The 15,494-nt window shown below is 46.5% G+C and overlaps 1 protein-coding gene across 8 annotated transcripts in view; it reads left to right on the forward strand.

The window, feature by feature from the left end:
- adck5 (aarF domain containing kinase 5) overlaps positions 1-12,219 on the forward strand; it is a 123,915-nt gene extending 111,696 nt beyond the window's left edge. For 7 of the 8 annotated variants that reach the window (XM_069915093.1, XM_069915096.1, XM_069915101.1 and 4 more), the window contains 3 exons: positions 5,166-5,424; positions 9,394-9,510; positions 11,610-12,219. In XM_069915093.1, the coding sequence (XP_069771194.1) occupies positions 5,166-5,424; positions 9,394-9,510; positions 11,610-11,715 (482 nt within the window). In that variant the 3' untranslated portion in view covers positions 11,716-12,219. The remainder of the gene's footprint in view (positions 1-5,165; positions 5,425-9,393; positions 9,511-11,609) is intronic. The other variant, XM_069915097.1, reaches the window with a different exon arrangement.
- Positions 12,220-15,494: the final 3,275 nt, after the last annotated feature.

Raw genomic sequence — 15,494 nt, forward strand, 5'->3', positions numbered from 1 at the left:
CTGCCTCTGTATAACCATCTCTCAGTGGCTCTGGAAGTAACAACCACTCCTGCCTTATTTCAAAGTTCAAGTTTACAGGGTGGTTGGAAAGGAAAGGACTTCCTTGGGGGTGGAAGAGCCATTCTTGGTCAAGCAAGGAGTTGGACAAGGAGTGGCTATAGAGGTTAGGGTGACGCTATAACGGCGGTAGCGATCCGGGTTCGAATAGAGCGCTGTCTGCAAGGAGTTTGTATGTACCCCGTGACCTGCGTGGGTTTTTCCCGGGTGCTCTGGTTTCCTCTCACCCTTCAAAAAAAAAAACATACGGAGGTTGTAGTTCAATTAGGTAGCACAGCTTCTACCGTGCTTTAAATAAAAAACCCAAGTCTGCACTGGGTGGCGGGGAAGCAGTTAACTGAGATAATAACAGAACTCGTTCAGAGTGTTGGGAGAGAGTAATTAATGATTGAAGCAAGAGATCAGGTTGGTACAAACAGAGCCCTGTTTGGATCTGCAACATCTCCTCCTCACTGATCCTCAACACCAAGACTGTGTTCTTGGTCCCCTGCTCCATTCCTTGTGTACTCATGGCTGCTTATTAGCCAAGTTCAGCTCTCACACAATCCTGTTGGCCCAAAATACACGGTATAGATCGAGAACCTTGTGGGGTGGGGCAGTGCCAGAACAACAACCCTTCCCCTCAGCGTCAAAATCCAAGAAGCTCATTGCGGGCATGTGAATTTTAGGCGTTTCCACAGATCTCCTTGTTTTTAAAATCCACCTCCGTGTTTTATCAATGCCCTCCTGGCCCGCTCTGACTCCCTCTGGTCATTCTGTGCAGTGCTAGGATATGGCTCTGCCAACTTTGGCTGCCACATTTCCTGCAGGATTGCAGCGGCAGCTCCAACGTGTTGCAATGACGCTAGCAGCGCTCCCTTGTGTTTTCACCCATATCTCAAAAACCATGTGTGAAGAAACAATTGGGAAAGACTAACTGCTTTTAAGGTTAGCTGAAGAAAAACCCAAGTAATAGATGAACATCAGTGCAAAGTAATGGATATGAATTGGGCGGGGACTCTGCCTGGGGATTGGGTGCAGATTGGGCAGAGTTGCTTCCTGGTAAATGAGGACAGGTTGGACGGGGCACTGCCTGGCGATTGGGTACAGGGTGGTCGTTACTACTTAGGGATTGGATGCAAGTTGGGCAAGGGCAGAGCTTGGCATGCTAGGTGCTAGTTATGGAAAGTACTGCTTGGGGTTAGAAGAACCAGACACACCGGTTTGAGCATAGGTCTTAATGGCCTGAAACAGGTAATTTTGTGTGTACATTTTCAAAAATTTTTCATATTTTTTTGGGGGGGGGGGGCCGCGGATGCTGTCCTCCCATCCCCACCCTCCCGCAAGGGGCGCTGCTTCCCCTTGACCCCCACTGTACACCTCACACAAGCGCTCAACTCTGTTCCTTTTCTTTTGACCTCACTCGCGCGTCTGGAATTGTGGACATCAGGAAGGGGAAGCTGAGGGACCAGGCACCTATTTTCATCGATGGGTTGGAGGCAGAGAGGGTTCATTCCTGGGTCCACCTTTCCTTGAGCCAGCACAGGCAGACTAAGAAGTAGGGACATTTAAGAGACTCTTTGACAGGCACATGGATGAAAGAAAAGTAAAGGGTTATGAGGTAGAGAGGATTTAGGACTTTTATGTAGGAATATATAGCTCAGCACAACATTATGGGTTGAAGGGCTTGTGCTGTGCTGTAGTGTTCTATGTTCTAAGTGGTTTAGAAGGGATGATGAGGGTGAAGGAGGCAACGTGCCTGGAGGCGGATGAAATTGGCAATGACCAAAATGAATGCGTTGCTTCAGTATTCATTAGCGCAAAGGAGCTTAGTCAACGTGAGGTCAGGACCTGTTTCAAAGAGGCGTGCAGTAACCTGGCTTCACGACTGTCAACCAGTAGCTCTTACATCAACAGTGATGGAAGTGTTTTGAAAGACTGACTATTAACTTAACTAACCCAACTTAACCCCCTTCTAATTCTAAGCGCACGTGTATGTAATGTGTGTGTAAGTTCAGAAAAGTTCTTTGGTTCACAGTTCAATCTCACTTCTCCTTCTTCCAAGTTCACTGGTTGCAGGCAATTCTTAGACTGTGCACAGAATTTAACATGTATAAAGTTCACCAGGCTTTGGCGCTCGAAAGGTAAATATTTACCGCTCAGGAAGGTTTGCAGAGAGATGTGTTGTTCCATTAGTCACCTCAATGTCTTGCTGATGAAACTTGATCCATTAGGGTTCTCCAGATGATCACCTCTTTGTTTCAGGCGACCACAGAGTTCCTTTCTGTTCCACTTATTCCAAGAGCAACATCAGACAGATAGCACTTTCACCCATCCGCCACTCTGGAGCTTCTGTTTCAGTTCCAACAAGCTTTTCCTGGCTTGTTACAGCTTTCTGTGCCACACATAGTCAAAGACTCCCATCTGTCTCTCTCTGAGATTCAAACTGCCAAACTCTCTCTCACTTGCAAAAACCCCCAAGTTTCTCCAGCAAACAATAGGAGTTAGTCTTCTGCTCCTGTCTGTTGTTTTAGGTAAACAAACTTCTCAATGACCTCTGAGTGAGCACTTTGCATAGAGGTCAAAAGCCTTGCAAAAAGGTCCAAAACAGACAACCTGGCTCTTCTAAGATAATCGTCTATTCATTTAATGACATCATTTCAATTAGCACCTACGTGTGAAATGTGCACAGCATTCTCCATAGTTTCTGTAAAGTCACTGAATATGAATTCTTCAGTATTTCAAATAAGATCTATTTTAAAGTGTGTGTATGTATGGAACCTACTCTAATTTTACCCATTTATCTCCCAAATACATTCCCAAATATTCCATCACAATATTATCAGACACATTGTATGGTATATCTCTGCCTGAAATTATTTCTTGAGCTGCCAAACAGGTACTTCTAAAGAAAAACTTCAATAGTAAATTAATTAAATTTAAAGGGTCAATAAATACATAAGCTGGATAATAACTATTCACAGTACACTTGGTGCAGAATAATGACTTGCAGACAGTCCCTGATTGGTGGAACAAAGGGAGGTTCAAGAGCCAAATACCAGTTGGAAAGAATCTGTTCTTGAACCTAGACCAGTGGTTTGCAATCTTTTTCTTTCCACTCACATTCCACTTTAATCCCTATGTCATCGGGGCTCTGTGATTAGTAAGGGATTGCTTAAGGTGGGATGTGGGTGGGAAGGGAAGGTTGAGAACCACTGCTCTAGACCCAATTGTTACTGAAATATTTTGCTTGAGAAAAATTGTCATGGTCCCATTTCCTTTGGAGTTATGTAACGAGTTATTTAGCTACAATTAAAACAGTGGTTCTCAACCTTTTTCCACTCACATACCATCTTAAGCAATCCCTTACTAATCACACAGCATCAATGGCACAGGGAATACTTAAAGTGGTATGTGAGTGGAAAGAAAAAGGTTGAGAACCACTGATAAACTGAAGAGATTTGGCATGTTGTCGGAAATTCTGTGAAACCTATGCAGGTGCCCTGTGGACAGTATACTAACTGGTTGCATCACAGCTGGTTTGGGAATTCAACTGCCCAGGCACGCAAAGTCAGCCAACCTAGCCAGGTCCAACCTCCCATCCATTGCAGAAATCCATGTGAGGCGCTGCCTCAAGAAGGCAGCCCACACCTTCGAGGAATTCCATCACCCTGGTCATCAGCCCTGCTCACCGCTCCCTGTGGGCAGAAGGTACAGAAGCCTGAAGACCAGCACCTCTAGGTTCAAGAAGAGTATTATTTTCCTACCCTTAATAGACTTTTGAACATTCCTGTACCATCCTAACCATAGACCATTCTGGGGACCACCAAATGATCTACCTGCAGTAAGACCATAAGAAATAGTAAGCGTCGGCCATCCAGCCCGTTGAGCCTGCTCAATCTGATCATCTGATGATCGGCTCATCTCCACCTGCCTGCCTTTTCACCATATCCCTTAATTCCATTACTAGGTAGAAATCTATCCAACCTTGTCTTAAATATAGGCTATCTGAAATGGACAGCTTTATGGGGGGGGGGGGGGGGGGTGCACCTTGGAGCTCCCTCCGGCTCCTGTCCCTTTGGGCTGTTAGAGTTGGGACAGCAGGCACAGACTGTCCATGCAGGGACATCCCCACACTGATCCCACTGCCCCATTCTCTCCCCACAGCCCTATATCAGTCCCCACAGCCCTATATCAGTCCCCACACTGTGGGGCAGCCGGCGCGGTCTGTCAGCGCAGGGGCGGCCTGTGCAGGACGTCCCCACACAAGTGGACTGACATAGGGCTGTGGGATCAGTGTGGGGATTGATACAGGGCTGTGGGGAGAGAGCGGGGAAATGGGATCAGTATGGGGACAGCCTGCCCTGACATCCCACGCTGGGGGGGGGGCAGCGGGGAGAGGGACTGTCAAGCGTTTGCCAGCTGATTGTCATCCCCTGAGCAGCCGCCATTCAGGTTCCAGGGGATCTCGGTGCTCCAGCAATTATCCCTCCCAGAGGAGGGTTACAAAGTTCGCTTTGCGCCTCCTGCGCTTTCAAGTGGCCTCCCGGCAGCCGCATATGAAGGATTTTGGCCACTTGAAAGTGCCTTATATTCACTGCTTCAATGGGCAGCAAATTCCATAGATTCACCACCCATTTGGAAAAGCAGTTCCTCCTCATCTCTATCCTAAACCCTACCTACCCTTTTGAAACAACAGATTTTTTAATTGCACGAACTGAATATTTATCTGTTTCATTTATTATTTCCATACTGGGATAATTTATTGTATACTATTACAGTTGGGTTGGTGTATCTTATGTAGCTGTTGCCTGCAGCAAGTTAGAGTTTCAGGGTGTTTGTAAATTGTTCCTTATCCCACTCCACTGATGGGCCAGAGGATTAGTTCTGGTGAGTATGAAGGTTTGGAGGGCGAGTGTGTTGAACGTATCCTGTATTTAAATTTAGACACAGTAACGGACTCTTCTGGCCCCAATTAACCTACAACCCCCATACGTTTCGAATGGTGGGAGGAAACCCATGCAGTCACGTGGAGAATGTACAAACTTCTTAACACCTCCTGTGCAGCACTGGTAATGCTCGGTAGATCATAACCTGCCTGTAACCATCCCTCGCCGCCTCCTCCACAGACTACTTCCTGTTCTGCGAGATCCTGATGCAGCGGCCCATCAACATGAGGGAGACTGCCTTCCACCTGGCCAACGTCCTGACCCATGAGGAGAGGGCCTACATGCAGGCCATGGCCAAAAACCACTTTGACCGCATCATCCAGGTGTTGAAGGATCTGCCAAGGCCCATGCTGCTCGTCTTCCGGAACATCAACACTGTACGCAGAATCAATAGCCTCCTGGGCTCACCCGTGGACAGATACATGCTGATGGCCAGAAGGTACAATGTGTAACCACAGCATTAATTCCAGCCTCCCCTCTTGGGAGCTTCGATTTCCTGTTCCTGCCATCTTCCCAGCTTCAATCTTGGGTTCTGTGCTCCCTTCCCAGAGGAACGGGTTTCTCCAAAACCCATCTCATCTAAATTCACTTGTTCCCTGACACTTGTACAGGAAGAAGCTTTGTTTTGCCTACAATCCAGGCAAGTCAACCCGTACTTGTGCAGTCTTTTTCCCCTCAAGGGTAAACTATTCTAAAACCGGAGGGCACAGGTTTCAGGAGAAAGATTGAAGAGGGGCAACTTTTTCACTGAGGATGGTCCGCACCTGGAACGAGTGACCAGAGGAAACTATATGATTTTGGCATTCAGAAGACATTTAGGCAGATTCATGGATAGGAATTTAGAAGTATGGAATTATCAAGATCACCCCAGAATGCCATTTTGGCTGGCATGAACAGGTTGGGCCAAAAGGCCTGCGCTCTATGACTTGACAGTGGGTGGTGTCATCTGTAGCACTTCCCACTGCTGCAGCTGGTAGTTTGACATAAACAGGCTGTTCCAGGGGCCCACATGTCTCACATATATTTTGTTGGATGCTGTTGAGGGAGATGACCTGACTGAAGCTGGCAGCAGTGACCAGGTCGCTGGCACTGAGCCTGGCATGGTGGACCAAAAGGAAAAGAGGAATGCAGTGGTCATTGGGGACTCCATTGTCAGAAATACAGACAGTGTGAGCCAGATAGGTATGCCCGCATGGTGTGCTGCCTCCCTGGTGCAAGGGTGTGGGATATCTCAAATCGGGTCCAGGGTATTCTAAAAGGGGAAGGCGAACAGCCTGATGTCTTGGTGCATGTGGGAACCAATGACATAGATAAAAAGAAGGAGGAAGTACTGAAAAAGGATTACAGAGAGCTAGGACAGAAACTAAGAAATAGGACAGCCAGGGTGGTGATCTCTGGTTTGCTACCTATGCCAAGTGCAACTGAGGACAAAAATGGAAGGTTAAGACAAATGAATGTGTGGCTGAGGGGCTGGTGTAAAGGACAGGGTTTTGGCTTCTTGGATCATTGGGATCTCTTTTGGGGAAGGCATGACCTCTACAAGAAGGATGGGTTACACCTAAACCCAAAAGGGGTCAATATATTGGCAGCTAGGTTTGGGACAGCCAAACCTAGGTTTGGGTGCGGTTTAAACTAATTTGGCAGGGGGGTGGGAACCTGTATGATAGGGCAAAGGACAGAAAAGATAAAACAGGAAAAGTTAGGTTAGGCAGTGAAAGCAAGGAGGGTGAAAAAAGCAAATCTGAAGGCTTTATATCTTAATGCAAGAAGCATTCGGAACAAGGTAGATGAATTAGCTGTGGAAATTGAGATAAACAAATATGATTTGATTGGGATTACAGAAACATGGCTACAGGGTGGGCAAGCCCGGGAACTTAACATCCCGGGGTATACGATATTTAGGAGGGATCGGCAAGAAAGCAAAGGGGGTGGGATATTGATGGTGAGAGAAGGGACCGACACGATTGACAGAAAGGATATCAACTCGGAAGATTGATTGGGTGGTGTTTATGGGGGAGTTGACTGTGGATAGACAATAAAGCATTCACAGATCTAATGGAGAAATTGCAAAAATCGTTTATACCGGTTTGGCATAAAAAAAACCAAAAAAGGTGACTCAACCGTGGATAACAAGGGAAATTAGAGACAGCATTAGGTCCAAAGAGAGAGCATATCAATTGGCCAAAAAAAGTACCGCAACCGAAGACTGGGAACAGTTCAAGATGCACCAAAGGAGGACAAAGGGATTAATCAAGAGGGCAAAAATAAATAACGAAAGTAAGCTTGCGGCAAATATAAAAACCGATTGCAAAAGCTTTTATAAATATGTCAAGAGGAAAAGATTGGTGAAATGCAGAGTAGGTCCTTTGCAGTCGGAATCAGGGGAATATATAATGGGGAATAAGGAAATGGCAGACCAATTAAATTCTTACTTTAGTTCTGTTTTTACAAGAGAGGATACAAATAACCTCCCAAGGATGTTGGGAAACATAGAGACTAATGCAAGGGAGGAACTGAAAGAAATCAGTATCTCTAAGGACATGGTCTTGGGGAAATTGATGGGATTGAAGGCAGACAAATCCCAAGAGCCTGATAATCCATTGTTAAGGATGTAATAGCGGAGCATATGACTAGCAGAGAAGGGATCGGACGGAGTCAACATGGATTTACAAAAGGTAAATCGTGCTTGACAAATCTATTGGAATTCTTTGAGATGGTGACAGGTAAAATAGATGGGGGAGAGCCAGTGGATGTGGTGTACCTGGACTTCCAAAAGGCCTTCGATAAGGTCCCGCATAAACGACTGGCTTCCAAAATCAAGGCTCATGGGATTGGGGGCAAAGTATTGATGTGGATTGAGAACTGGCTGGCAGGTAGAAGACAGAGAGTTGGGATAAATGGCTCGTTTTCTGAGTGGCAGGCGGTGACCAGTGGGGTGCCACAGGGATCTGTACTGGGACCCCAGCTGTTTACAATTTACATTAATGATCTGGATGAGGGGATTGGATGTAATATCTCCAAATTTGCAGATGACATTAAGCTAGGAGGGGTTGTGTGCACGGAAGAGGGGGGTCAGGAAGCTCCAGTGTGATTTGGATAAATTGAGGGACTGGGCAGATCCATGGCAAATGCACTACAATGTGGATCAATGTGAGGTTATCCACTTTGGTAATACAAACCGGAGGGCAGATTACTATTTGAATGGCAATAGATTAAGAGATGGGGAAGTGCAGAGAGACCTAAGGGTACTTGTACACCAGTCTCTGAAGGCGAGCATGCAGGTACAGCAGGTGGTTAAAAAGGCAAATGGTATGTTGGCCTTCATATCAAGAGGGTTTGAGTCTAGGAACAAGGATACCTTACTGCAGCTGTACAGGGCCTTGGTGAGACCCCACCTGGAGTATTGTGGCAGTTTTGGTCACCTTATCTAAGGAAGGATGTTTTTGCAATGGAGGGAGTGCAGAGGCGATTCACCAGGCTGATACCTGGAATGGCAGGAATGACTGATGAGGAAAGATTGCGCAAATTGGGATTGTACTCCCTGGAGTTTAGAAGATTGAGAGGGGATCTCATGGAGACCTATAAAATTCTGGCAGGACTGGACAGAATGGATGCAAATGGGATGTTTCCAAGGATGGGAAAATCCAGAACCCGGGGCCATGGTTTGAGGATAATAGGCAAACCATTTGGGACCGAGATGAGGAGGAATTTCTTGACCCAGAGGGTGGTGAATCTGTGGAATTCATTGCCACAGAGGGCAGTAGAGGCAGGTTCATTAAATATATTTAAGAGGGAATTAGGTCTATTTCTTCAGTATAAGGGTATTAAAGGTTACGGAGAGAAGGCGGGGACGGGGTACTGAACTTTAAGATCAGCCATGATCTCGTTGAATGGCGGAGCAGGCTCGAAGGGTCGAATGACCTACTCCGGCTCCTATCTTCTATGTTTCTATATGTAGGCAAAGTCCAGGGGATGGACGAGCATTTCGACCAGGAGTGTTTAAATCGGCCCTTTTTCCGAGTGGTCAGGCCCCCAAGATCTGGCTGGTGATTGCAGGCGTTAGGGTCACTGATGTCTGTCCTCTTTTGGTTTAAACTCCCCTACCCTGGGAAAAAGACTGTCTGAGCCCCTGCTGAATGCATGCACAGGTTCCACAGTTAGGAGAGGCTACCCGGAGCATTTGCTGCCATTGCTGTACAGGTCTGCCTCAAGCCTGGCGTCGCTGCCCATAACATTTGGTATGTCCATTTGGGGGGAGGGGGGGGGGGGCTGAGGGCTTCTATCAACTTATATTGGGCCAAAGTTCTTTGTTTTCTTTTAGGGGTTGGTCGTTTCTGAGCTGTTCCCCCTGTCTGTTCTGACGACAACCTGTCAGATCTCATATCTCCAACCCTCTCTCTCCCTGCAGTGCAGTGCAAGGAGGGAACCTGTTCACCAAGGAACACCACAGAGGATTCTGGGCTGTTGGCCCACTCACCTGGGTGAAAATGAAATGGGCACAGATCCAGTTTGAGATCAGACTGAGGTAAGCCGAGGGAGGCAGGGAGACAAGCTCCTGGATCCATGGAGGGTGGGGAGGATAGCAGCCTTGGTCAACAGTCTGTGAAACACAGTGATGACCCAGTTATTGGTGCCCCCTCCTGGACCTGTGCTCACACATAATATCTACCAAATAGGAAAACAAGTGTGAAGAACAGAAATTGCAGAAAACCCAGGCAGCGCCTGGAGAGAGAGTTCAAGTCTGGATACAAAATTCTCACAGAGCTGGGGCTTTTCTCTTTGGAGCGATAAAGGATGAGAGGAGATTCTGAGAGGCACAGATAAGGGAGACAGCCAACACGTTGTTCCCAAGGCTAGAGTAGCAAACACCAGAGGATGTCTGTACAAGGTGAGAGGAAGAAAGTTTAGGGGAGATGTCAGGGTAAGTTTTTTTTAGACCGAGTGGTGGGTGCCTAGAATGCACTGTCAGGGGTGGTGGAGGAGGCTGGTACAATAGGCACATGGATGCAAGAGGCTCATGGGTGTGAGGTAGGGAAAGTTTAGTTTGTTGACTGAAGGGCCTGTATTTTCTATGTGAAATTACAGTGGGAGCAGGCAGTGCTGGTAGAGGGTGGGTTTATGAGACTGGAGGCATTTAACTGGTGTGTGTATATTAAGTCTGTGTATAAGCGTGGAGATGGTTAGCATATTTGTGGACAACACCTAACTTGGTGGTGTACTGGAGGGTGAAGGTGGTTATTTAAGGTCACAACAGGACCATGACAAACTGAGCCAGTGGTCCAAGGACTGGCAGATGGATTGTAATTCAGACAAGTGAAGACGGGCACCAAAGATTGCAGCAGGATTTTGATCAGGTAGGTAGAGGAGTAGATAATGGCATTTAATAGAGAAATGTGCGGTGTTGCATTTTGGGAGCTCCAACATGGGTAGGACCCACACAGTGAATGGTGGAGATCTAGGGAATGGAGCAGAGGGATCCAGGAGTACAGATGCATTGTACCTGAAAGTGACATCACAGGTAGATAGGGAGGTCAAAAACGCTTATAGAACATTGGCCTGCGTCAGTCAATGTAATGAGTGTAGAAGTTGGGAAGTCGTGTCACAGCTGTATAAGACGCTGGTGAGGCCCTATTTGGAGTGTTCAGTTTTGGTCACCGTGTTGCAGGGATTTATGAGGATGTTGCCAGGACTCAGGGTCGGGGCCTAAGCTAAAGGGAGCGGTTGAGCAGGCTGGGGCTTTATTCCTTGGAGCACAGAAGGATGTGGGGTAATTTCACAGAGGTGGACATAATTACGAGAGGAATAGAGTGATTGAATTCAGAGTCTTTTGCCCAGAGAAGAAGAATTGGTAACCAGAGGACATAGGTTTAAGTTAAAGAGGGGGAGATTTAACAGGAACCCGAGGGGTAACTTCTTTACACACAGGGTGGTGAGTGTATGGAACGGGCTGCTAGAGGGGGTTGAGGCAGGGGCTACTGCAATGTTTAAGTAACATTTAGACAGGTTGTCAAGCATTTTGGTTGGTTTGGGCAAGTTGAGTAAGGCTTTGGACAAGGTCCCTCCTGGTAGGCTTATCCAGAAGGTGCAGATGCATGGATCCATGGTCATTTGCTAGTTTGTGTAAGAATTGGCACCTCTGTAGAAGACAGAGGGTTATGTGGAAGAGAGTGATCAGGCTGGAGACCTGTGGCTTGTGAGATTCTGCTGGGATCAGTGCTGAAACGCCTGTTGTTGGGTGGCGTGGTTAGCGCAACCCTACTACGGCACTAGTGCCATCTGCAAGGAGCGTGTGGGTTTCCTCCCTTCAAAGCATACAGGGTCGTCAGCTAATTTGGTAGAAATTAGACGGCACGTTTATAAGGGCTGGAATCTGCTTCTACAATGCTGTAAATAAATTTTAATTTGTGTGTATATAGATATGAAGTTGTGGAAGCAGATACAATGGTAGCATTAAAGAGGCTTCTAGATAAACACATGAACATAGAGGGGCTATCAAATGCAAGCAGTTTGGTTTGGACACCATGTTCGTCACAGATGCATGGGATGAAGGGCCAGTTTCCCTGCAGTGTGAGAATGGGAGGGGTTGAATGCCTTGTGGTTGGTGACTCTACTGTGGTTCCTCAGGTCTGAAAGCCTCACACTGAAGCTGGTCTCGGTCATCTTCCGCCTGCTCATGTACTTTGGTCTGGTGACACCCGATGACAACCTGTACAATTATCTGGTGCAGTAGTCGGGCTGGGCTCTCCCTCGGATTCCTCCGCCACCCCTCTGAGGAGTTTGTTCCTTTCTTACCGTAGAAGGGAGCCTGAAACTCAAACCAACTTGTGCTCCAAGAAGTTGTGGAAACAGAACAGCTCTGAAGCTGAAAAAGTGATGGGCCAGTGTACAACGGATACCCATGTGGTTACAACTTCTCTCCAGGGTATTGTAAGGTAAAAACATCATGAGTTGGGACCGGAGAAGGAGTCACCCAGTACTAAGGAGTAACAGGATGGAGGTGTGACCTTGTATGCTCAAGTTTGGCAATAGCAAGCTGATGAGCAGCAGACTAACAGAGAAGGGTAGCAACAGCTTATTCATTGGACAATGTAATGGTATGATAATTTACTAAGTGCGTATCCTGAGGTATAAAAAAACCACCACTTGCTGATATCGGGAGAATGCGCCTTCTCCAACTAACACTGTTAGTTGCAAGTGTTACAATCCGGTAATAAAGAACCTTGATTTCGACTCAGTCTGGTGTCTGACTCACTCATTCTTGAACAAAGCAGACCTAACAGTATACACATTGTTAATTATTCTACATGAAACCACACAGACAACAGATCCAGCCCTCCGTACAAAGTGAGTTGAGTAAGGACAATCAAACAAATATTTGCCTGCTGCAGTCAATCCTCACTTGGCCCTCATTTCCCTCTTGCAAGAGTCCTCTATGAGGATAGCAGAGCTATGTCAAGCCATCTGGCTGAGTGAATCTCATCCATCTGCAGTATTACCTCTCATCGTCGTACCTGATGGCATTTCGTTAAGGTGTTTTCCTGAACCTCACTCATGTTCTCAGTTCCACTGTGTGTTCAGTCTGGGTCGGTCTCAGTGGGTGACAACTCTTCATCAAGAGTAAAACATGAATGTCTGGAGATACTGCAATTGTAGTAAACACAAATGCTGGAGAAACTCAGCAGGTCTCGCAACGTCCATACGGGGTAAAGATACTGTATATTGCTGATTTTTTGGGCCTGAGCCTCTCATCACAGTTTAAGTAAAAAGCAGGTGAAATGGGAACTATACAGATGAACAGACAAAAAGGTGAGAATTGATGAGGGGGGTGGGGGGGGGTAGTTTCTGGTTCTGTGAAAGGAAACAATAGGCTTTTTTAAACTGCAGCACTTGGGTCCGATTACTGGGACAAAGATGTAGGAAGCACCTTTTAACCTGCAGGGGGAAATCGACCCATTAAATCACCAACCCTGTGATTAGGTGCCATGCACCCTGTTAGTCACAGGATCGGCCATTTTCCTGTTCAGGTTGCTGTTGGACGTGACCTAATGAACTGGGTTCCCTGACAACCTCGGAGATAGGTCAGGGACCCAGTTGACTTTGGACGACACTGACCAGGTCACACCCTTTCTGCAGTAGGGTGCTAACGGGCAAATTCCCCGGTTAATCCCATTTTACACGGCAGCTGGAAAGGGCGAGACAGAGCTAGAGGAAAGGGGGCTAACGGAAACTGGAAAAGCTGGTCAATACCAGTCAAATTGGACGGGGCCCAGATGCAAGAGGTTGTGGTCCTCCAATTTGCAGGTGATCTCAGTCTGGCAGTGCATGAGACATGGACAGACACATCAGCAAGAGAATGGGATGGGGAATTGAAACGAGTTCCTACTGGGAGTTCCACCCCATCAAAGCAGACAGCACAGAGGTACTCAACAAAGCGATCTCCCAGTCTATGTCAACCCATTCATAGTCTTGGGCCAGTTCTTTACACCCCTGATTCCTCGAATCCAATCCTCATCTTAATGGCCAACTCGTCTGAAACTTCCTCCACCCCAAATAATTCTATACTCTTAACATTTCACCACAAACCCAGCAATGTTGTGCAGTCCTATGTCAATCTACTCCACAACAATCTAACCCTTCGCTCCCACATCCAGGTGCCTATGTTTTTTGAATGTCCCTTTATACCAGCCTCTCCCAGCATTGCGTTTCAGGCACCTACCACTGTGTATAAACAATTGTACCTCTGACATCTCCCCTGCAAAAGAGGTGCTGGCTGTCTCAAAATCTTTCTACCTGAATTAAAGCACCTTCATCTTTCATTGCTCCAAAGAGAAAAGCTCTAGTTCTGTCAACCTTGCTTCAGGTGACATTTTCCAATCCAGGCAACATCCTGGTAAATCTTCTCTGCACCCTTTGTGTAATGAGGCAACCAGAACTGAACACAATGTCTTGTAGAGCTGCAACATGACCTCACAACTCTTGACTCACGAAGGGCATACAGCTTCTTAACCACAATATCTACTTGCATGGAAACCTTGAGAGATCTATAGACCGGACACCAAGATCTCTGTTCCTGCACACTGTTTAGAACCATGCCATGAACCATGTTCTCCAACCTCAAGTTTCACCTTCCAAAATGCATCATTTTACACTTTACTGGATTGAACTCAATCTGCCACTTCTACACCCAGCTCTGTTGTAACCTTCTACACTATCCACAATGCCTCAGACTTTCATATCATCTGCTAACTTGCTGACTGACCCATCCTTTTATTTCTTCATCCAGGTTATTTATAAAATCACACTAAGAGCAGGGGTCCCAGAACAGATCCCTGTGAAACTCCACTCGTCACTGACATCTAGGCAGAATACATACCATTTACTGCCATCTTCAGTTCAGAATTTATATAGCCAAGGTTCAGAAGATCCCATACCTCATGACTTTCTGAATGAGCCTACTATGGAAGACTTTGTTATAGACCTTTACATTACTGTTATATACCCACCCACTGCCCTTCATCTATTTGTCACCTCGATTAGCCTTGTGAGGCCAACCTGCCTCTCACAAAGCCATGCAGACTATTCTGAAGACACCGCTTCGGGGGGGGGGGGGGGGGGAGAGAAATGTCCACTAGTATTTGAATCCATTCAGCGATTAATGGGAACTATCTCGCTATGAGGGGAGTTTTTGCTATGGAGCTCAGTGAAGGTTCACCAGAAGGATACATGGGATGGAGAAACGTGATGAGTGAGCTTGTGTTCACTTGTGACTTCATTGTCACTTATCAGCAAACTGGGCATGGGAACAATGTTCCCAAATTTGAGGAAGTCCAGCCTCAGGATACCAGGTTGGACTGACAGAGGAATCTCAGATTGGCCAACTGGTGATATTTTTCATGTCAAGTAGCTGAAGCCAAATTATTATTCATTCAAGGAGTTGGACATCGTTTTGAAAGGTAAACAGATTTGGGGAAAAGGGAAGAAAACAGAACAGGTATGGTTTAGACATTAAACCGCAGGCATTTAGAATAAAGGAGCAATTGTTTAAATACACAACAGAGCTGGAGATCCTCAGCAGAGCTTGACAAAACATACTGCAGCACAGTAGAGGCCTCATGACCCCTCTTTTTCTTTCATCCTTGTGCCTAAGAGGAGGTAAAGATATATAACTGACATCTTGGGCCTGAGCCCTTTTTCAAGGTAATACACCTTTACCTCCTATGGACACTGTGAGACCTGCTAAGTTCCTGTATTTTAACTGTAATCACAGCGACTGAGACTTTCTTGTTTTGCAGCAAATGTTTATATTCTGCTTTTTCAATAAAATTGTGAAGAGGCTTTTCTAACGTGGGTGAAATTCACAAGATGGCGGCTGGGAACAACTCATCCGTGTGCTGTGATGAAAACTAACCACAGGAACACAAACTGCACCATCAAGGGCTCGTGGCTGGCTGTGCCACCACTGTTCTACTGGACCTCCAGCTGAGGTCATGTGCTCTTTCACTGTGGACA

The sequence above is a fragment of the Narcine bancroftii genome, chromosome 1 (genome assembly GCF_036971445.1).
Source record: "Narcine bancroftii isolate sNarBan1 chromosome 1, sNarBan1.hap1, whole genome shotgun sequence".
In the NCBI taxonomy this organism is placed as follows: Eukaryota; Metazoa; Chordata; class Chondrichthyes; order Torpediniformes; family Narcinidae; genus Narcine; species Narcine bancroftii.